The 25,098-nt window shown below is 38.5% G+C and overlaps 1 protein-coding gene across 1 annotated transcript in view; it reads right to left on the reverse strand.

Moving 5' to 3' along the window:
- LOC150086762 (ceramide kinase-like) overlaps positions 1-25,098 on the reverse strand; it is a 120,313-nt gene that overhangs the window by 81,187 nt on the left and 14,028 nt on the right. The window contains exon 2 of the mRNA XM_090371565.1: positions 2,152-2,433. Within this exon, the coding sequence (XP_090227691.1) occupies positions 2,152-2,433 (282 nt within the window). The remainder of the gene's footprint in view (positions 1-2,151; positions 2,434-25,098) is intronic.

Below are 25,098 nucleotides of genomic sequence, written 5' to 3' on the forward strand. Positions count from 1 at the left end.
GTTTGAGCAGGCTCACTGGTGACAGGATACTTCCGCTTGCTCAGACTAAGAACCTGGGGGAGGGCATAGATTCAAATTGAGGAAAGACAGTTGAAGAAGTTTGTGCAGAAGTTTGCCTTTAGCCACCAGGTAACTGATTGCTGGAACAGACTTCCATCTGTTGTTGCGGAAGTTGATAGCTTAAATACATTTAAGGCTGAACTAGACAAACATTTGGAGTGACTGGGAAGTGGTTTTTTTTTTTTTGCTGATGCTGTATAAGCTTGCTTTTTTGCATCATATGCTTCAACTAATGCTTCTACATTGAAAATGGCACGTATTGTTGGTTGCTCATGGCCCAGTGTAAAAAGAACGGTACTGAGTGGGTCAAACTATCTCCTGCCAACAGAATTGTAAAGGATTATGCAAGGTGGATGTTCGTGGTGAGCAAAGGGTGCAGTGCGCTATATGGACTCAATGGGCACTATGCAACAGTTGATTTTTCAATACAATAAGAGGAATGCAAGAAAAATATCCTAAATGATGATGTGCTGCACACTCAAATGTATGGGGTTCCACATCACACGACCAAGAGATAATCTCTGTTCATTACTGATCATCATCAACAATGAATGCTGTGTCAACAACATGCTGGTTGGACATTGGAGGACTGGAAATGAGTGTGCTGGTTGGATGGGCCCCAAATACCTGGTGTAACACACCGATGGACAACTTCATGTGTGGTGCAAGCAACATAAGTCTGTGGACCCATTGTGCATGGTGCCCCTATCCAGACAAGTGGTGGTGGTTGCTTAATATGAGACATTTTTCTGGCAAGAACTAGGACCCCTGTTGTGTATGGACCGAAGTGTCACTGGTGAGGTCTACCAATAGCTCATGGGAGACCATGCGCACCTTGCCATGTTGCATTTTTTTCTGGACAGAAAAAAGAAACAGGATCTTCCAAGATGATAATGATAATGTGCCATGTCATTAAGCCCACACTGTGCACAAGCGGTTTGAGGAATGCAGTGAAGATATCACCCATCTTGATTGATCTCCAAATTCCTCTGATCTCAATCCAATAGAATACCTGTGGGATGTTTTGTAATGAGAAGTGAGACGTATGGATATGCAACGTCATCTATTCCAACACCATGGAAAGCTTGCAGTCAACACGGCTGCAGATCCCTATGAGTTGTTGTTGTTATTTGGTTTTTTAGGAGCATTAGCAACTAAGGCCATATTGCTCCGGGGATATGCGGTGGTCATTCCCTGACCTTTCCACATCCTCCGTATTTGGTGGTCATGGGCTCGAACCCCAGTCTAATCAAGAAGCGTGTGCTATGCATTGCTGCTCCTGCCTACCTGGCTATGGAGGCGGCATCCCTATGAGCATCTTCGGACATCTAGTGGAGTCTGCTTTGGTGACTAGCACCTGTTATCTACGAAAATGGTGGTCCAACATATTAGGCAGGTGTTCATAATTCAATAATCACTAAATGTATATTTAGTGATCATTGAATTTATTAATTCAATGATCACTAAATTGAATTTATTAATTAATTCAAAATAAAAAGATTTTATTAATCTTTCTTTTATAACAGAAACTATGTAAGGTTTACTTCTTTACATCATTCTGCTATTTTACTACTAACATAAAGACAACCATAATGATATGGTGCATGACTATTTTCTCTCATACAAAATCAATAAGGCAACTTATGCTGTAATACCCTGTATAATTATTTTGAGGATCATTGTTAAACAAAAATTAACAAGTATCATATTGTCATAAGCAGAAGAAACTGTGAAAGTCTGAGAGAGAAAATAACTTGTGATAGTTTTTCTGCATTTAATCCTCTAACTCTGCTATCATATCAAATAGCAGAGTTACAGAGGATTCAATTTTGCTTTGGAATGAATGATAAACAATCAACAATGCACCACATGCACTGTTTGGGAAATATTATCATATACTAAATATTTGTATACATATACAAATATCAAATTATTTGAATGGTGCCTCCATATACATGGAGACACCATTCAAATAATTTGACTTTAAATAAGATAAAATATATAACCCAGAGTATGTCATATTCAGTAAGTCATTTTTATAGTAACAACTGGTTAGCTATTCACAGTTAAGAGTTGTCATTATTAACTTACCTAAAAGAATCGTCTGTAAAGCAGAGATCCATTCTCTGAGTACTGTGCCTTTTAAAGGACAAAAAACAACACTTGAGAGCTTCCATCGACATCTACCTGCAGGAGCAGCATAATGCAATCTCAAGGACTGGGCATGAAGAGGCAACAATTCTGACAGTGCAGGACTAATTTGGTCACGGGAATGTCTGCAATAATGACATCTAATTTTTCTTGATCTTTGGTCAACAGTACAGTCACACGGAGTTACTGCAATCACTTCATTTACAGAGACATAGGTGCAAACTATATAGAATAATAAAAAATGTGGCAAATTACTTCGAAAATTGGATATTTATACATTATGAATTTACTTATTACAATAACCGTTGTAGATAAAGTAACTATAAGTTCTATCTATACAGACTTATTTGTAAATACTCCCTTAATATCCCCTTGGGATGCTGGCTATGAGAGTACTGGCGTGAGGTTGAAGAATTTATCCCCAGGGGCTCACGTCTGGTGAGTATGGGCTTGGCACACCCAGGGTTCTGATTCCCTTCTACTTTTCTCTCTCTCTCTCTCTCTCTCTCTCTCTCTCTCTCTCTCTCTCTCGGTAATTCAGAAAATTTTTTTTTTGCCTGGTGCAGCATAAGTTACAGGCTTCCTTGCACCATATGGCTAATAATAATAATTTTAAGCTTGTGGGAATGGATAAGTTATTTGGAAATTTTTACTGTATTTTTGATAAACATATTAAATTGTGTTTGGCAAATAGTTTAATAGTCTTAGGAATGTTCATTAGCTTATGTTTAAATTTAGCTAGTGATTTTTTAAATTATGACTTATTATTCATACTGCTATTGTATTGCTGTTTTGGCGTGAATAATATAATACTTAATTAGTAGTTCAGTGGAATCAGTAGGGTCAAATTGTGATAAAGGGGAAAACTGCAGGGGCGATTCCTTCACGAACCACAGCAAAATGTGCAACAAAATGTGCAATGCTTGCCAATCGTTCTGGAACAGGACATGATGCAGCCAAGGGGAGATGTCATTGTGCGTTCAGTGCAGAGAGAGAGTGTGTGTGTGAAGAAATTAGATGCCAGCTCAGCATTCTGATGGGCATTTATGAGTTTGAAGAATAGAGTAGATGTCCTTGAAGGAATTAAAAATTAAAATGGGGGGCATCAAACTCTCAGCTACCCAACTTGATGCCAGAGCTTTACTTGTGCATCAGGCAACATGGTGGCAATCTCCAAGGCAGAATGTCCTGGTCAGGTGATAATTGTCGGTGACTCTATTTGTAAGGAAAACATTGTGCAAGAAGGATAGGTGGAATAGGACCAGGGTATGTTGTTTGTTTGTTTGTTATTTGGTTTTTAGGAGCATTAGCAACTAAGGCCATATTGCTCCGGGGATATGCGGTGGTCATTCCCTGACCTTTCCGCATCCTCCATATTAGGTGGTGACGGGCTCGAACCCCGGTATAATCAAGAAGCGTGTGCTATGCACTGCTGCTCCTTCCCACCTGGCTACGGAGGCGCCAACAACAACAAGTACAGGGGAATGTTAGAAAAAAGCTGCGAGTAAGGATTGAATTTGAAAGTGTCTGCAATTCTGCCCAGGAGAGGATGTGCAAGACTCAAGGAGTAGAATTTTTCTCAGCGTCGTCAGTGCTTGTTAACAGGAGCAACTGTTTTCACAGGGATGGGATACACTTAAATAGAAGGGGTACAATAATATTTGATGATGCTATTGAGACTGATAGGAGGGTCAGAAAACTGAAACTTAGGGGATATATAAACCAAGAGATTTAACTAGAGCTACAGGTAAAGGTGAAAGTAATTCTTCAACTGTTTCTATTGGAAAATGCAGCAGCCTGGAAAGCAAGGTGGCAAGGATTTCAGGCCCTGCTATGGGTCATCATGGAACAAGTGAATACATAACTGTGTAAGGGCAACTAAGAGTATGAACATGTGCATGTACAGTAATGTTGGGAACACTGTAAATAAATTTGATATATTTGAAGTACTGATTAAGTCACCAAATGCAGACATTATGCAGACATAATGCAGACCGGCGGAATTACTTGACAAGTACAGGTCACTGATGAAAAAAAGCTGTGAATTAGGGTTGAAATTGAAAGTGTCTGCAATTCTGCCCAGACACGATAGGAGGGAGTATATGATGAGAGCCCTGTCAATCAATTCGGCCCTGGAAAGATTGTGCAGGGCTCAAGGGGTAGAATTTTTTTCAGCCTGGTCTGTACTTGTTAACAGGAGAGACTGCTTCTACAGGGATGGGATACACTTAAATAGAAAGGGTGCAAGAATGTTTGCTGATGCTATCGAGGCAATGTTAGGTGGGTCGGAAAACTGCTAGATTGGGGGGATACAAGGACTAATAGATTAACAGTAGCCACTGGCAGAGGTGAAAGTGATTCTTGCACTGCTTCTATTGGAATGAGCCGCAGCCTGGAAAATAAGATGCAGGATATTTCAGAGACTGCTGGGAATCATTGGGGTACAAGTAAACACATGGGTTGTGTTAGGGTAGCTAAGAAAAAGAACAGGTGCATGTATACTTGTGTGTACACCAATGCTAGGAGTTTAGTAAATAAATTTGATGAATTTGAGGTATTGCTCAAAACATCAAAGGCAGATATTGTGGGGATTTCAGAGACGTGGTGTCACACAGATATAAGAAATGCAGAACTGGAATTTGGGGAGTACAATGTCTACAGAAAGGATAGACAGGATAGGAAGGGAGGAGGGGTTATGCTATTAGTTAAAAAACACAAAATCCAAGGAAGTGAAGCCAGTCGACATCGCTGGACAGTGCAGTGTCGAGTCAGTTTGGTGTGACATAAGCATTGGGAGATCAAAATTGAGAGTAGGAGTGTGCTATAGGCCTAATGACTCTGATGAGTATAATAAGAAACTGTTCGGAGAAATAGAGTGGGCCAGTAAATCAGAGAGTCTTATAATGGGGGATTTTAATTTCCCAGATATTGACTGGAATTTGGGGGCTGGTCACTCACACAGTAGCAAGGCTTTTGTGGATTTATTGGATGATTGTTTTCTACATCAGCATGTTCGGGAGGCAACTAGAGGGAGTAATACTCTTGATTTGATTATCAGTAGTGATTCTTCATGCATTAAGAATCTGCAGATAAATGAACCACTTGGTGGCAGTGATCACAGGGTGCTGAAGTGGGAGTTACTCAAAGAGGTAACTACCACTAGGGGTAAAGGGAAGGGGTATTGCTTTCGTAAAGGCGACTACAATGGACTGAGACAGTATTTAAATTCTATACAGTGGGATCAACTGATGATATTGCCAACAGCAAATTCAAAATGGGAAGCATTCAAAGAACTTATCGTGGAAGCTACTAGGCTTTACATACCAACTAAGAAATATTGTTCAAGGTTTAGGCCTAAATGGTTGTCAGATGAACTAATGAGGCATATGGCAGAGAAGAAAAATGCATGGGATACATACAAATTAACACGTGACACGGACGCCTATGATAGATACAAGTTGATCTGTAACCAAGTTACAAAGGAGGTTAGGCAGGCGAAGGCAGATTACGAGAGATCCTTGGCAAGGGATGCGAAGAAAAACAGCAAAGAGTTCTTTACTTATGTAAACTCTAGAAGGAAGGGGATGAATCAGATTGGTCCACTTGAGATCGATGGGTCAACTGTTGATGACCCTGCTCGGGTAGCTAACAAACTAAATGAATATTTTGCATCGACATTCACACATGAGGAGTTATTCAGCGAGGGGAATGCCAGAGGTGTATTCAACTCTAGCAGTAAGCTAGAGAATCTTGTAATAACTGAGAGCAAAGTGGAGGAGAAATTGTTGAAGATAAACACAAGAAAGGCACCTGGGGTGGATGGGATCTATCCAGTTATATTAAAGGAGGCAGCAAAGGAGGTAAGCAAACCCTTAGCCATAATTATGAGAGCTTCCTTGGACTCAGGGGAGGTACCCATTGACTGGAGATGTGCAAATGTGACCCCAATTCACAAAGGGGGATCAAAGGCTGACACAAGTAATTATAGACCTGTGAGTTTAACTTCTGTTCCCGGAAAATTAATGGAGGCACTGGTGAAAGAAGCACTGCAGGATCATCTAGACAAGACTTCAGTTATAGCTAGGACACAGCATGGTTTTGTTAAGGGGAAGTCTTGCCTGACCAATTTGATTGGATACTATGATGCAGTCACAAAAGAACTGGATGCAGGGAATAACTTTGATATTATATACTTGGATCTTAGAAAGGCTTTTGATACTGTTGCACATGGAAGACTGCTGCACAAATTGGAGCAGTGTGGCATTGGAGGCAAGTTGCTGCTATGGATAAAGGGGTGGTTGAGGGGGAGAAGACAGAGAGTGGTAATCAATGGACACTGCTCATCGTGGACTAATGTTATTAGTGGAGTCCCTCAGGGTTCAGTATTGGGGCCTTTATTGTTTTCTGTATTTATAAATGATATTGATGATGGTATGTCAGGCTTAATGTCCAAGTTTGCAGACGATACGAAGGTTGGCAGGGTTGTCAAGGACACTACTGACACTATGCTGCTGCAACAGGATTTGGAAAGGTTGAGCAGATGGGCTTCGAGGTGGCAAATGAAGTTTAACATTGACAAATGTAAAGTACTACATATGGGAAACAGCAACCCCAGAGCAACGTATCAACTCTGTGGTACTACACTGACAGTGGTAGAGAATGAAAGGGACCTGGGGGTGGTGGTGCAGGCAGATATGAAGTTCTCTGAGCAGTGCAGACGAGCTGCAAGAGTAGCTCATGGTGTATTGTCAATGATATATAGGAATTTTTCTAGCAGGGATAAGGAGGTGATTATTCCCTTGTATAAGGCAATGGTCAGGCCACACCTAGAGTACTGTATACAGGCCTGGAGGCCTCATTTCAGGAAGGATGTAGAGCTGCTGGAACGAGTACAGAGAAGGGCAACTAGATTGGTGAATGGGACAAAGGGGTTCTCTTACGAAGAAAGGCTTAAGTTTTGCAAATTACAGTGTCTGGAAACTAGGCACCAGCGGGGTGATCTGATAGAGGTGTACAATGGTTTGAGCATGCTCAATGCTGATGGGATTCTTCCTCTAGCTCAGAAAAATCACCTGAGAGGGCATAAATTCAAATTGAGGAAAGACAGATGTAGGATAGATGTGCGGAAATTTGCCTTTAGCCAGCTGGTGGTTGGTGGGTGGAACAGACTTCCATCCCTTGTCGTGGAAGTTGATAGCCTAAATAAGTTTAAGGCTCAGCTGGACAGGTATTTCGAACGAACAGAGGGGTGAAGTGGAAGTGGTTATTTTTATTTATTTATGTTACTTTTTTTTTTTTTTTTTTTTGGCTGATGCTGCATAAGCTTGCTTTCTTGCATCAAATGCCTCTACTAATGCTAATGCTAATTATAGGGATAGTAGAGACATGGTGTCACTCAGACATAAATGATACTGAATTTGAATTTGCAGAGTACAATGTATAAAGAAAGGACAGACAAGACAGGAGGGGTGAAGGGGTTTTGCTCTTAGTTCAGAAGAATATTAAATATAAAGCAGCATCAGATCAACATGGGTGACCAGTGCAAGGTTGAGTCAGGCTGGTGTGATAATAAGCACTAGGAAAACAAAAATGAGTAGGAGTATATTATGTCTAACAACTGTGATGAGAAGAACAAACAACTATACAGAAACAGAGTGGGCCAGTAAATCAGAATATCTTATAATGGGAGAGGGGATTTTAATTTTCCAGATGTTGACTGGATTTTGTGGGTTGGTCACTCAGATACTAGCAAGACTTTTGTAGATTTTTGGATGACTGTTTTCTACAGCAGCAAATTAAAGAGGCAACAAGAGGAAGCAATACTTTCAATTCGTTTATCAGCAGTTATTCTACATGCATTAAGAACTATCATGTAAAACACCCTGTAGGTGGCAGTGATCACAGTGTACTAATGTGGAATTTAATTAAAGTCATAACTACAGTCAAGGGTAAAGATAAAAGCTTTTGCTTTCGTAAGGGTGACTATAGTGGTCTCAGAAAGTTTTTAAATTCTATGCAGTGGTACCAACTGATGATGTTACTGACAGCAAATTCTAAAAGGGAAGCATTCAGGAAAGTAATCAAAGTACTAAACTTTTCATACCAACGAAGGAATACTGTTCAAGGCTTAGACCTAAATGGATGTCAGATGAACTATAGACACACATGGCAGTGAAGAAAAGTGAATGGGATGCACATAAATTATCAGGTGATACAGAAGCCTATGGTAGCTATAAATTAGTCTGTAGTCAAGTCACAAAGGAGGTTAGGCAAGCTAAGGCAGATAAGTAGTCTCTGGCAAAAAATTCCAAGAAAAGCAGCAAAGACCTCTATGCTTATATTAAAAGCAGAAGGAACGAGTTGAATCACATCGGGCCACTTGATGACAATGGGTTAACTGTTGATAACCCTGCTCAGATTGCTGACAAATTGAATAGATATTTTGCATCTACGTTCACAAATGAGGAATTCTTTATGGGATGAGATTTCAGAAGTTTATCAAACTCTAATGGCGAGCTAAATAACTTTGTGATAACTGAAAGGTAAGTAGATAGAAGATAAACATAAAGGCACCAGTAGATAGAAGATAAGCAAACGATGGAATCTATCCATCATATTAAGGAGGCAGAAAAAGAGATAAACAAACCCTTAGCCATAATTATGAGAGCATCCTTGGATTCAGGAAAGATCCCTGTGGACTGGAGTGCAAATGTATCCCCAATTCATAAAGGGGGATCAAAAGGTGACATGAGTAATTACAGACCTGTCAGCTTAGTATCTATTCCAGAAAAAGGAAAATGATGGAGTCACTGGTTGAAGAAATAATTCAGGACCATCTGGACAGGACTGCAATTATACTGCAGTCACAGCATGGATTTGTTAAAGAGCAGTCTTGTCTAACCAATCTGATAGGTTACAATGATGCAGTGACCAAGGAACTGGATGCAAAAAATAATTTTGATATCATATACTTCAATTTTAGGATGGATTTTGATACTGTCAGACAAAAAAGACTGCTGTCTAAACTGGAGCAATGCATCATTAATGGCAAGTTACTGCCATGGATAAGAGGAAGGTTAAGTAGTAGAAGAGAGAGTGGTTATCAATGGGCACTGCTCTTTGTGGACTAATGTTATCAGCAGAGTTTTCCAGGATTTAGTGCTGGGCCCACTGTTGTTTTCAATATTTATTAATGATACTGATGAAGGTATATCAGGCTTAATGTCAAATGATACAAAGGTTGGCAGGGTGGTTAAAGACAATAATGATGGTATGCCACTGAAACAAGAGTTAGAAAAATTAGATCAATGTGCTGAGAAATAGCAACTGAAGTTTAATATTGACAAATGCAATTTACCACATATGGATAGCAGTAATCTCAGAGTAACTTATCAACTGTGTGGAATTACACTCAGGGTAGTAAAAAATGAAAAAGACCTGGGGATAATTATTCAGTCAGACATGAAATTCTCTGAACAGTGCAGATGTGCTGCAAGGACAGCTCATGAGGTTTTGTCAATGATATACAGAAACTTTGCTAGTAGGGATAAGGAGGTGATTATCCTTTTGTACGAGGCCAAGGTTAGGCAGCATCTAGAGTATTGTATGCAGGTCTGGAGGCCTCACTTTAGGAAGGATGCAGATCACTGGAATGGTTCAGAGAAGTTCAACCAGATTGGTGAAGGGAACAAAAGGGTGCTCTTACCTAGAAAGGCTTTAGTTCTGCAAATTTTAGCATCTGGAGACTGGAGACACCTGAGGGGTGATCTGATTAAGGTGTTTAAGGCCTTGAATGGATTGAGTAAACTGAATGTGAAGGCATTCTTCTTCCTGAAACTACACACATGAGAGGGGCATAAATTTAAGTTGAGGATGGATGGTTGCAGGACAGATGAATGGAACTTTGCCTTCATAGGTTATCAGCAGTCAACCACTCACCAGCTGAAGGCCGGTGAGTGGTTGACTGTTGGAATAGGCTTCCATCTGTTTTTGTGGAAGTGGATGATTTGAATAAATACAGTAGAACTCAGCACTGCCAACTACTGAGCAGTGCTGAGTTCTATTGTATATGGTGAAAAAAGAGAAAATCTTTACTATTACTCATACAAGATCCACTATGCAATAACAATCTCTCAGTGGCAATCCAACAAGTTGACTGGTCTTTGCCCAATGTTTCCCCTCCCTATATAAATGGAAGTGAAGAAGGAATGATCAAAAACATCCCTTAGTTCAACAAGACAATTTTTTTCTTGAATGAAGTGAATAGTCAAAATTGTATAAACTAATTTTCCACGGGAGACTATGAAGGTAACAGAGCTTGGAAACTAGGCATCTCAAAGAGTATCTAAGGTGTGCAAGACACTGGAGGAAAGTAGGTTATAGGAAACAGCAAATGAATGATAGTGATCAAATTTAAATGGGACACAAAAGAAAAAAAAAAGAGTATAAATACAAACTAGTGGGGAAAATTAATAGATGGCAACCAGTGGAATAATATAACTACCTCCCTGGGTGTCAAAGGTTGACAGGGCTGGATTGGTACCTTTTAGTGATGGAAAAGAGTATATTTCTATACAACCTGAACAAATTTAATAACATTATTTAACATATACTAATTCACATATTCTGTATCATCACTCCCCCAGCATTGCTGTCTGGTATAGTAAAATGGCAGTTATTGTCAGCTCATATTTTATTTGAGAGAAACAGAATTTGTAATAATCTGTCAACAGCCTGTATTATCATGCCATTGTTGGATGCCTTTATTTGAACAACAGTTTTATGCAAAATAGCCCTCCACTGCTATGATGACAAGTGTTTGGTATCTGCTGGGGCAATTTTCATCAATTTTCATCAATTTTCCTACCATATAATTTTGCATTTCCAAGATTGAAGCACCTGTGGCTCCTGCCCACAAATCTGAATATAGACAAATGGTCAGAAAAGCCCTTTGAAATAAATTATTTTAAATTATGGTCATCATATACATTGTATAAAGAAATAAATCGGTCAACTACTGAGTGCCGGGCACTCAGGATGAAGGGTCCGTAGTCACAAATGGTCGTTAGTGTAGTATCTCAAATAGACAGCTTTATGATAACTGGAAAAAAAGTTTCTAGTACCTAAAACTGAGGTACTAATGAAAAATGTTGTCTATTTGAGTCTTTCCAGTTGTTGTCGATGGCAAGGGTGGGCAAAGCAACTCGGACTTCTTCCTGGAGAAGCGATTAAAGTCTTGAGAGAGAAGCAACTGGCAGGTGAGGGCCGTGCAAGACTCCACGCAGGCACCTCCCCACCACTGGCACTGAGCACCTCCTTGCCGGAGAAACTCTAGCTTTGAAAATTGTTAAAAATACTTCTTGTTGTAAAATTTATAAATTACTTTTATAGAATTATTAACTAACTATTTAGCAACCTTTTTGTTGCCAAAAGGAGAGTTACTTAGTACAAAGAAGCCCGCCTATCAAAGTGCAATAAAAAATGTTTTTTTAATTTTAACACAAAAAGTAAATGAAGATTTCAATCAGAATTGTTTTTCCTTGATAAGCATCTAATAATGCATAGCTAATGTGATTTTTAAATTTTTAGCTCCATTAGCAACAGAAATAGAGGGGGTTGGAGACACAAAAATTACTCATATTTTCCTGTCTGGCACCATCATTTTTAATTTTAAAAATATTTTAAAATTATATTTTAAACCTACTTGTTGATCTTTTTCCAACGGTGTATAATAAGCTGTAGGTTGTTGACAAAATTTTTGTCCCCCTCACATTTTATCCCACCCCCATTTCTCAGATAAATTTTTGTCAACAACGATAAATGTGCCGTTATGTTGGCCTGCATGATGTACAAACCCATGCAAAATTTCAAGTTAATAGGTTGAGTGGTTCCAGAGATACAATGCTGTGACAGATGGATGGACAGACAGACAACCGAGTGACATTATAAGGGTCCTTCATTAGACTACAGACCCTAAAAAAAAAAAGATAGCAAGAATATATATATAAAGATGGAGTGAGATATAAGAAGGATTCTATGGAGAACTTATTAGTTCACTGAAAACTAAACTCCAGAAAGTACTTGAATGAGGTAAGCTTTACCTATAAGTTTATGATATTAATAGTTATTGGTAGCAATGTTGTAGCAGTAATAAAAGACAGGCATCTTCTACATCTCGTTTTTAACTTTCAGGTAAAGTCAAATTTTTACATACATATATACATTTTTCAACAGAGCAGGCATTTTTAAGGTCATGTCTACGTCATCAAATGCAGACAGAGGGATACAGATGTGTCACTCAGACATAAGGGATGCAGAATTTGAATATGGGGAGTACAATATATACAGAAAGGACAGACATGGCAGGAAGGGGAGAGGGATTATGCTCTTAGTTAAGAAGCATATAAATCTAAGACAGTGCATTCAGTTTATATGGGTGGCTAGTGGAATGCTGAGTCAGTTTGGTGTAATATAAGCACTGAGAAACGAAAATGAGAGTAGGAGTATGTTATAGGTCTAACAACTGTGATGATTATAACAAACAAATATAAAGAAATATAGCAGGCCAGTAAATCAGAATGTCTTATATATGGGGGGGGGGGTTTAACTTTCCAGATATTGATGAAACTTGTGGTTTGTCACTTACACACTAACAAGACTTCTGTAAATTTACTGGATGACTTTTCTACAGCACCATGTTGGAGAGGTAGCAAAAGGAAGCAATACAATGTGCCGATGTGGGATTTACTTAAAGACATAACTACTGTCAAGGTTAGAGGGAAGGCTTTTGCTTTTGTAAGAGTTTAAATTCTATGCAGTGGGACCAACTGATGATGTTATCAACAGCAAATTCTAAATGGGAAGCATTCAAGGAAGTAACTGTAGAAGCTACTAAGCATTTCATACTAAGAAATATTGTTCAAGGTTTAGTTAGACCTAAATGGATGTCAGATGAACTAATGAGACTTGTTGGTTTGGTTTTTTTTAGGAGCATTAGCAGCTAAGGCCATATTGCTCCGGGAAAATGCGGTGGTCATTCCCTGACCTTTCCGCATCCTCCGTATTTGGTGGTGACGGGCTCGAACCCCGGTCTAATCAAGAAGCATGTGCTACGCACTGCTGCTCCTTCCCACCTGGTTACGGAGGCGCCTAATGAGACTTGTGGCAGAGAAGAAAGGCAAATGGAATGCATACAATGGTGAATCTAATGGTAGATAAACTAATCTGCAATCGAGTCACAAAGGAGGTTATTCAAGCTAAGGCACATTAACTCTGATAAAGAACACAAAGAAAAGCAGCAAAAAACTTCTTTACTTATATTTATTAATGATACTGATGAAGATATATCAGGATTATAGTCTTAAGTTTTGCAGATGATACAAAGGTTGGCATGCTTATTAATGACAGTAATCAAAGTAAGCTCCTACTACAACAAGTTCTAGAAAAATTAAGCAGATGGGCTGAGAAGAGGAAACGAAGTTTAATATTGATGAATGCAAAGTATTGCATATGGGCAGCAGCAATCATGGATTCACATACCAACTCTGAAGTACTACACTCAGGGTAGAAGAAAATGAAAAAGGGGTAATTACTTGAGTGTAATTGTGCAATCAAATATGAAGTTTCTGAAATTCCATAAAATTTTACATTATAACAACAGTAAAATCGATCACTTAATGAAACTGTATATGGTATATAAGGTATGTTGTTTGAGATGGCAACTTATTCCAATGCTTAACAATTTATTGACTTGAACAACTCTGTCTACCGATTTGACTGGACACCCACATAGCTGCTGAACTTGCTGGGGTAAATTGGGGGGGGGGGGAGTGATATGGCATTTAGCAGCATCTGCAAGATCTTTGCTTTTGGAATGACCTGGCCTATTCCTGACCTCAACTGCTGTACAAGGAAATACTTCAGCTCCCCCCCCAACAACCAGAGTTACTTCTGCCAGCATCAAGAGGTCCCAAAGAATCCAAGACTGGCTTTCTACACAGCTAGCAGCCAGCCAACCGAACCAAGCTCTGTCCATTATCATTCATTCCCCTGACATCCTTCTACGTAATCCAAGCAGACAAGCCAATCACATAATGTGACCTACTACAGGACCGTAATGGAGATCAAACTGTCTAGCTACTTATAATTCCAGAAAACAGTAACTACTGAGAGTATACAGCCCACAGATATCCAATCCAAATTACAGACCAATCAATTATTCGCTTCTACATTTGTTGCTGCCACCATCACGTCACTCTCTGAAGGTAAATACAATGCATCCCATGCACTATTTTCTTAGGCTAAAACCTCCAAAATTTGCTGCTGAAGGTCATACTACCTAGCATCTAATTTATGGTAACTTCCCACACTTTATTTCAGTCTTGTTTACTGTTGTCTGTGCAGCATGTGCTATAATTCAGCCTGAACTTTTAAAGTGTGGCAACTGGAATTCAATACTTTTTATTTATTACTTTTTTTCTTTTTTTTAATTTAGAATTTCATGCAGCATGGCATTCTATTTTTTCATATTTCCTATTATCATGTTACCTGTGTTTGGAAGTTTTCCCTTCAAGTCCTATATTATATATAATATAAATATAATACTCCTATATTATATCTTATTATTCACTGGAACTAAAAAAGGCCTAGCCTGGTATTCCTTGACAGACCAAGCCAACCAATTTTTATCCAAACGGACAGACTGTGCCACTGACTGAAGTATAGTTTAACAAACTATACTTCAGTATAGTTTGTTAAACTATACTTCAAGGGGATTCCAACTGAGATTTCTCTGAAATTGGGTCCTTGACTAAGTACATTCAAAGCCAGATGACTCCAGATTAGCACTGATAATCATAAATTCCACAGAGTACTTGTCTAAGCAGCTGCTGCTGACTAAATTTCAAATTCATGCAATATTGAGTTTAGAAAGACAGATGAGCTGTTGGTGAATAAGCTACTTTTTTTTAGAGAAAGTTAGGTTAAGATGAATTAAAAAGGGCAAAATGGAATAAAAAAAAAAAACACTCCCAGATCCTTCTATACTCTTACTATCCAAATCCTAGGTTCACCTAAATGGGGTATAATGGAAAATGGTGCAGTTTTCTTTTCTTTGGTCAGTATGATATGTCCAGATTAATCAGGATTAATTTGGAGACCAAGTAATCCAATATATATAAAATTATTTGTTAAGGTCTACTGATGTATTGTGGAGACAGACAAAATTTTTAAGTCATGACATACAAGATCAATAGCACCTGCATTATGTAGCCAAATGGTTATAAGCAAGAGTGCTGTAGCATATGCTCTTTGAGTGGACTGTAGTTGCAGTTAATAATCGTATTCATGATTTATTGTAAACTCCTCTCGCTCGGTCATGCCAGAGTATAAACAAAAAAACAAGAAGTAATGACAACTGAAAGGATGTTGTTGTTGTTGTGCTTGGATTTTTCTGGTGCAAAGGCTACTTAGGCCATATTGCACCTATCATAGTAGTTAGTACTAATTTTATTGGCTTCTATGGAAGCAGCTAGAAACGGTTATATAAACCTATTCGTTTCAGAAAGGAAAAAAATTCTGTAAGGTTTGAATTTTCGCCTATCATATGACGAAGTGACAATTATTGTAAGTTTGACAGAGAAGTGAATGAAATTAGACGGGAGTTGTTATGCAAGGTGCATTCTAGGAGTATGTGTTTTATTGTGAGTGGCCTGTGGCAATGTGAACACTGTGGAGGGTCATTACCTGATAACAGAAATAGATGGGTCAAATGGGTGTGGCCTATTCGGGCTCTGGCCAGGACAACCTCTTCTTGTCTGTTTGTGCGAAAATTGGAGGCCCATAATTGGGGTATAGGTTTAATTTCAAGGAGTTTGTTATGCATCTGCGTTTGCCACTGTAGTGTCCATCGTTCCTTACATATATTTCGTATATGGATTTTGTAGTCACTGAGCGGGACCAGAAAATTCATTGCGGATGTGCTGGATGGATGCTTGGCAGCATCATCTGCAATTTCGTTTCCTGGTATTCCAGTATGGCCTGGGATCCAGCAGAAGACAATGCTTTGCCGATGATCTCGGAGACGAATCAACTCTGATCTGATTTGCTGCAGTAACAGATGACTAGATGGGGAAATCTTTTGCATTGCTAATAGAGCACTTTGCGAGTCTGTGTAGATTATGCTCTTTTTGATTGAGAGATGGAAAATGATTTCCAGAGCAAGCTTTATGGCATATAATTCAGTGGTGTAACTACTGCATTCTGTTGGAAGTGACACAGAAGTGATAGTGTCATGGAATACCACTGCTGCACCTGATCCATTCTCGGACTTTGAACCGTCAGTATATATTTTCGCGAAGTCAGGATAACATTGTAAATGTGCAATGTGGAGTTGCTGGATGATAGTACTCATTAAAGAGTGTTTCCCCCATTGGTGGAAATAATTATCACAACACGGCATGATGACAGACCATGGAGGAACGTAATCTATAGGTTCTTGGTGGACTTTGAGTTGTATATTCCAGTTTTCTGCTAGTTCCATTAACCTAATACCTGCAGGCCTAATTGCTTGTGGTTTGTTTCTATAAAAGGTCTTGAGTGGTGGATCATTAAATATTGACCAATTGGGATGGATCGACTGGCTTTGGACCTTGGTTGCGTAGTTCAGTAATAACATCTTTCTTCTGATGTTTAGAGGAGCTTCGTAGGCTTCCACATAAAGACTTTGCACTGGTGATGTTCTGAACGCACCTAAAGCTATTCTTAGAGCTGAATGTTGAATAGGGTTCAGACGAGATAAGGTACTTTCCCTAGCAGAATCGAAGACAGGTGCGCCATAGTCCAGACGAGATCTAATTATGGATCTATATAAGTGAAGCAAGGTGTAACGATCTGCTCCCCAGGTTGTTGCTGATAAGGCTCTGAGTATGTTCATTTTCTTTTGGCAAGCTGTCCGGAGATGTTCAATGTGTTTATAATAGTTTAACTTACTGTCAAAAATTAAGCCAAGCAGACGAATACTATTCGCAATTGGAATAAGATGGTTATCTAATCGGAGTTCAGGATCAGGATGCATTTTACGCATGGTGCAGAAATGAATGACAGTAGATTTCTGGCTGGATAGTCTGTAACCGTTTTGTGTCATCCAAATCTGGATCTGATTTATTGATATCTGCAATTGTCTCTCAATGTAGTTCATGTTTTGAGAGTGGCAGGAGATTGTTAGATCATCGGCATAAAGATATGAGTCCACTGTTTTCGGAATAATTCCAGTTAAGTGATTAATTCTAATTGCGAATAGAGTGGCGCTGAGAACGGACCCTTGAGGGATTCCTTCTTCCTGAACAAACTTTTTAGAGAGAGTTCCCCGGTAACAAACTTGAAAGGATCTTTGTTCTAAAAAATTTTGGATGAAATATGGCAAATTTCCTCTCAGGCCAAGAGAATGTAGATCCTTTAAAATGCCAAAACGCCATGTGGTGTCAAAAGCTTTCTCAATATCCAGACAGACCATAACGAGATGCTCCTTTTTGATGAATGCATTTCTGATATTTGCTTCGGCTTTAATCATAAGGTCCAATGATGATCGATTTTTTTCTGAATCCAAATTGGTTGTTATTGATTAACTTTTGGGACTCAAGATACCAAGTCACGCGGCTGTGAATCATTTTTTCGAGGGTTTTGCTCAGACAGCTGGTAAGTGAAATTGGTCTGTAGTTTTGAGGAACAGAATAGTCTTTACCAGGTTTTGGGATAGCCAGAACGTAGGAATGACGCCAGGAGCTTGGGTATGTATGTTCAGTGAATATTCGATTGAGGAAGAACAGCAGTGATGAGTGTGACTTTGGATCTAATTTTTGGAGCATTATATAAAATATCCCATCGGGGCCAGCGGCACTGTTCCTTGTGTTGGTAAGAGCATGCTGCAGTTCAACCATGGTAAATGGTTGATTATATGTTAGTGCACATCTGTCAGTGAACTTCAGTTTGGATTTTTCAGTTACACTTTTAATTTTTTGAAATGATTGGTCATAGGTAGTTGAGGAAGACAACTGAGAAAATAGAGATCCTAGTGCATTTGCAATTTCTGCAGGAGTAGAGAGTTCCTGTCCATTCCAGTTAATTAGTGGAGTAGGTGTTGGAGGAATTTTGCCATTTAATGATTTTATCTTATTCCAGATCAGTCTGATGTCTGTATTTTTATTAACTGAGGAGGCGAATTTAATCCAAGATTCTTTTTTTGCTTTCCGTCTGATATAACGGGCTCTTGCTCTAAGTCGCTTATAATTAATAAGATTGGAAGTGGTTGGATGTTTGTGGAATTGATTCCAAGCTTTGTTTTTCTCTTTTTTTGCATTGTTGCACTCTTCGTTCCACCAATAATTTAATTTTCGCCTTTTCCTGACTTGGTATTGTGGAATTGCAGCGGTTGCAGCTGTTAGAATTTGGTTGGTTATATGTTCAGTAACATGGTTGATAGAAGAGCACTGTATGATATGGTTGTCGAACGAGACAAGCGTGCTATATTTTATCCAGTCAGCCTTTGGAAATTTCCATTTTAGTGGATTGTCTGTTGGTAATGAACAGGAAGTTTGAACCTTGCATATTATTGGGAAATGATCGCTGTTGTGAGGGTCGTTAAGAGTTACCCACTGGATACTTGGATAGAGCACTGGAGAGCAAATGGAAAGGTCTATTGCGGAGGTTGATCCAGTAGGAAAATGAACATAGGTAGGAGAGCCAGTATTCAACAATGTTAAATCCTGTCTATCTATTAACGTTTCAACAAGCTTTCCACACCTGTCTAAGCTGGAAGAACCCCATAATGGGTGATGAGCATTAAAGTCATCTAGTAGACAGAAGGGAACTGGTAGTTGCAACACAAGATCTTCGATTTCCTGAATAGAATATGGACGATTAGGTGGAAGATAAATTGAGACCAATGTAACGGTGAATCCAATTACTATGCGTGTGGCAACAGCTTCTAAAGAGATTTGCAATGGAATGCATCTGGAAGGAACTCTTGAGTCCAACAGGATGGCTACTCCTCCATGAGCAATATTAGTGTCAGATCTATCTTGTCTGTAAATAGTGTAATTTTTGACTATAGTGGAAACTTGGGGAGTCAAGTTGGTTTCCTGTAGGCACATAGCTACCGGATTGAAGCAGTGAATTAGTTCATTAATATCATCGATGTTGCTACGAAAACCTCTACAATTCCATTGAATGATGTGTTCCATTATTTGGTTTTGTTCGTGGAAGATGTATCTGACTGCTTTTTATAAGTTGACTGTTTATGACGGTCCGGTTTTGGTTTTTCTTTTCGGGGAAAAGTGGGGTGTCCCGATTCATTGCTATCATCCATATCATCTTCTGCAAGTATTTCAAGCAGTTCTTCTTGACCGATAGAATCATCCGTATCCATGCTTGTTAGACCTGATACTTTCGTCTCAGCAGAATACGATTTTTGCAAATTTTCTGCTGCCTGACGATGAGGAAGTCTCTGGGTTGGAATTGAGAGTGGCGTGTTATTGCTTTGGTCTGTTGAATTCGGTTTAGATGGATGCTGGATCAAGAGTACTGATCGTGCCCAGTCTGATATTGATATATTTGGAGAGATGGATACTTCAGTCTGACATGCCACTGATTCGTGTCTGAGAGTGGTAGAAGCATAAGTGCGTTTTGGCATACTTAAGTTGATCTGTTTTTTCGCTTCTTGGTAAGAGACTTTATTTTCAATTTTATATTTTTGTATTTTTTTTCCTATCTTCCACAGTTCACAGTCTTTAGAGTAAGCTGGATGTTTGCCACTACAATTAGGACACTGTGGTGTTGGAGCTTTGCATTCTGCTTGTGTGTGATTCTTGCAGCTGCAGTTTGGACATATGGCGTTTCCACGGCATGCTGTCTGAGAATGACCGAACTTTTGACATTTAAAGCATCTGAGCGGATTTGGGATATAAGGCCTAATGCGGCAATTCAGGTAACCTGCTTTGACAGAATCCGGTAGATTTGGAGTACTGAAAGTCAAGATTATGTTTCGCGTGGGGGTTAAGTTGCCGTCTTTTCTGACGATGATACGTTTTGCATGAGAGACATTTTGATCTTTTAGCTCCTGGACAATTTCTTCCTCAGAAACGTATAATAGATCCCATTCAGAGATCACTCCTTTGGAAGAATTTAGTGTGTTGTGTGGGGTAACCTGAATCAGTATTCCGCTTAAAGAAGTAAGTTGTAGTAGTAACTCAGAATGTCTTGAGTAACAAGTCTCTACTAGTAGATCTCCTGATTGGAGACGTTTAACCATTTTTGGTGAACCTGCAGCGTTTTCAAGGCATCTCTGGATGATGAAAGGTGAGAGCTTGCTCACAGGTTGGGATGACAAAGAGTGTATTATTAGGAAAGCTGGAGATTCCTGCTTCCTAGTGTCTTTTTTAAGTCTCTTTGAAAGAGAGAAGTCATGGTCGGTGTCATTGTCAAGTTCATGTTGAGAGCACTTTGGCTCTAAATGTGGAAATTCACTTGTTTCCATCTTTGCTCCTTTTCGCCCCGAGGGTTGGTTTTCCCCCCAGGTTACTGGCCCCGCCACGTGGAGGCAGGAGCGTTGCCACCGGTGACCAAGCAGTTGTTTAAGTTAGTGGATTTGGTTAGTGATATATATAAAGAATAAGAAAAGAAAGGTGGATTGCCTTTCTGGGTTCCTACTTTTGACTTTTAAAGCACAGAACCACTTCAAATAAATAAAATAACAGCCGCACTGGAAAATAAAGAAACTATATCACTTTGGAGATCACTCTATAATCACTGGAAGAAAATCGCTTGTCACTATCGCTTGGCACTCGGGGCCAACTGAAAGGAGAAAGGCAAAAAGGGTGCTTCCTTGGGTAATCCCAAACAAAACAAATTTTTGAATTTTTACTTTATTACAATGAAGAATGAAATGTGATCCAGAAGAGACTGACTAATGAAATAAAGAATATTTTTCAATTTTAAGCATCCATTAAAAAGAATATACAAGATCTTTAAAAGTTAAACATAGAACTTAACAAAAAAATTTAAAAGTTAGTCAAATCCTGATGGAATTATGTAATAGAAGCAAATTAATTTTGTTCTTTATGGAATTAATCTGAGGAAAGGAGAAATTATTGGAAGAATTCTGGTAATATGAGAATCTATTTACATGTTTTTGCCAATCAACAAATTTGGGGAAAAAGAGTCTGGTAGGATAGAGATAGGGAAATAATTTTTCTAGAGTAGCCAATTTTTGCTTCAACAATTTTTTTAATTTTTAATTTCTTATGGCAAACAAATGAACTTTTTTTTCACTTTCTTATGGCAAACAAATGAACTTCAAGTGAACTATTTTTTCACTTTCTAAAGAGTTTGTGTTTCCCAAAAGGGCTTTGTTAAGCTCAAAATCTGAACCAAGGTTTGATATGGGAGCAATATTAGTTACTTTTGATGCAGCACAATTTGCAACATAAGGTAATCCAGAACAACAGGATGTTTAAGGAACTAAGCAAAATACTTAGTTTGTAGAGTGAGTGTCGGAAAGTTGAATTTGATTTATGTTAGAATGAAGTGCAAAGATGACTATGGCTGGAAACAAACAGGGCACAAAATCTCTAAAAGCTGTTGACTGTAGTGTTTGTAAAAATAAAATCAAGAATCTTCGCCAATAGGGAAGTTAACCAAAGCAATTTGAATTGGTCTGAAACTTGAGCAAAGAGTGAGTAATATTGAGGAGCAGGAAGATTAACATTACCAACACTACGGTGTTGATTTTATATTTAAATTTTGGATAATCCAAGTTATAAACTTGGAGTATACGGTCTCTTCGGAGCAAGGTGGAAAATATGCATTAACAGTATCAGACTGAAGGAATTCTTAAAGGCTTTCTTCAATTAGGGCTGTGGTTAGTAGCACTCATGTGAAAGAAATATGGTTCCACCATTCCCATAAGTTATTCTCCATTTTTTAGCCTGCAGAACATACAAATTGGCTTATGCACACAAACACTTATATAGGCATAACATACTATTACAATATGATCTAAATGATGTGCTATAAATTAACAAAAACAACCTAACCTTAAACTACTCCTTAGTTATGTTGGACTTAAGTTTATCTCTATAAATTTAAACTTTATTTGTTAATTTATAATTTAATTTCTTAGTTAATTTATATTTTGACTGTGTGATCACCCTTCTTGTCCCTTAATACTGTTATATGATTCCTGTTACCTCTGTAAACTTGGAGGCAAATATATGGATATTCAAATTCAACATTCATATATGCTACATATGCCACATAATTGCAATAGTCTTCTGTTAGATAAATAAAACAGTTTCCAGATTCATATTTATTTATTTTCATAATGATTATATAATTTACTGCACCATCTAATTAGATTTCAGCAAATCCTATGATACTCTATCACATGAATGATTGTATAAATTTAACAAATATAGCTTTAAGAGGTTATTTGGTTTGTTTTTTTTTAGGAGCATTAGCAACTAAGGCCATATTGCTCCAAGCTTTAAGAGGAAGTTACTATTATGGATAAAAGCAGGGACATATTCAGGGATTGACATATGCTCCCCTTTAACCAAAAATTTGAAATTAAAGAAAAATAATGCAGGAGGCGTTCTAAAAAAAAAAAAAAAACAACTCAAAAGCCTGGTCAGAATGCCCCCGTTATGATGATACCTGGACCTGGTCACCCCCCCCCTTATGATGATACCTGGATAAAGGGATAGTTAATGGGTAAAAGACAGCATGGTTATAAATAGCCACTGCTCTTCATAACCTAATGTGATGAGTACTCCCAGAGCAATTGGTTCTGGCACCGTTTTTCAATATTTATTATTGATATAAGTATTTCAAGTTATGTCTGAGTTTGCTGATGATATGAATGTGGGCAGAGTGGCTAATGACAGTAATCAGGGTATGCTGCTTAAAGAGGATCCAGATAAAAAAAAGCAGATAGGTTGTAAAATGGCAAATGGAGTTTAACAGTGATATCTGCGAAGTACTGCATTTGAGTAGCAGCAATTCCAGAATAAGATACCATTTGGTATTAGTAGTGGCAAATGATGCAAGAAAGCAAGCTTGTGCAGCATAAGCAAAAAAAAAAAAAAAAAAAAAAACCCTAATATCACCTGTCCATCATCCCCCTCCAATAGTTTGTGTCTAATTCATGCTTGAATTTATCCAAACTACCCATTTCTGCAGAACTGATGGAATTTTGTTCCAACAATCAACTATCGCTAGCTGAGGGCAATATCTGCACATCTATCCTCCAACCATCCTTCTCAATTTGAATTTATGCCCCCTCTAGAGTAGTCCAGGCACAAGGAAGAATGTCATCAGCATTCAGCTTATTGAATCAATTCAGAGCCTTAAACATTTGAACCAGCTCCTTGCAGGTGTTTGCGACTAGGAAGATATCAATCTGACCATCTCCTACTCTCCAGATGCTGCAATTTAGAGAACTGAAGCCTTTCTTGGTTTGTTCTCCTCACCAAAATCATTGCCATTCTCTGCACCCATTCCTACAAATTCATATTCTTCCTAAAATGAGGCCTCCAGACCTGTATGCAGTAATCACGATGTGACCTGTCCATTGCCTTATACATCCCTGCTAGCAAAATTTCTATCATTCACAAAACCCCATGAGCTGTCAGCCTATCTTCATTGCTCAGGGAACTTCATATCAGTCTGCACAATTAACCCCAGGTCTTTTTCATTTGCCTCTACCATGAGTGTAGTACCACACAGTTGATACATTAATTTGGGATTATTGCTATCCTTACTTTGTCAACGTTAACTTCACTTGCCAACGTTAACTCATCCTATCTGCCTAATTTTTTAGATCCTGTTTTTAGACCCTTCCAACCTTTGTATCTTCAGCAAACTTAGATATTGAGACTGATATACCTTCATCAATATCATTAATAAATATTCTACATTCACATGTGATAAATTCTTTAGGGAAGGGGATGCCAGAAGTTTATCAAACTTTAATAGAGAGCTGAATGATTTTGATATTAAGTGGAAGAGAAATTGTTCAAGTTAAACATGAGAAGGGCACCTGTCCAATTATATTAAGGGAGGCAGCAAAGGAAATAAGCAAACCCTTAGCCATAATTATGAGAGCATCCTTGGATTCAGGGGAGGTACCCATGAACTATAGATATGCAGACATATTCTCAATTGATAAAGGGTAATCAAAGAGTGATATGAATAATTACAGACCAGTTAGTTTAAATTCTGTTCCAGGGAACATAATGGAGTCACTGGTAAGAGAAGTAATGCAGGATCACCATCATCTAAATAAGGCTGCAATTATGCTTCAAACACAGCATGTGTCTGTTAAGGGGAAATCTTGTCTGACCAATTTGATTGGATAGTATGTGATCACAAAGGAAATGGATGCAAAAAATAATTTTTATATCATATATCTGGATTTCAGGAAGGCTTTTGATACCATTGCACATAAAAGACTGCTGTATAAACTGGAGCAATGTGGTATTAAGGACAAGTTACTGATATGGATAAGGGGATGGTTCAAGTGGAAGACAGTGGTTATCAATGGACACTGTTCTTTGTACACTAATGTTATCAGTGGAGTTTCCCAAAGTTCAGTGCTGGGCCCACTTTTGTTTTCTATATTTATTAATGACATTGATGAAGCTATATCAGGTTTAATGTCCAAGTTTTGAGATGATACAAGGTTGGCAGGGTGGTTAATGGCAGTAATGATGGTATGCTACAGCAACAGGATTTAGAAAAGCTAGGCAAATGGGCTAAGGAATGGTAATTGAAGTTTAACATAAACATATTCAAAGTACTGAATATGGGTAGCAGTAACCCTAGAGTTGTTTGTTT

The sequence above is a fragment of the Mastigoproctus giganteus genome, chromosome 4 (genome assembly GCF_048544385.1).
Source record: "Mastigoproctus giganteus isolate SK-2022 chromosome 4, ASM4854438v1, whole genome shotgun sequence".
Lineage (NCBI taxonomy): Eukaryota > Metazoa > Arthropoda > Arachnida > Uropygi > Thelyphonidae > Mastigoproctus > Mastigoproctus giganteus.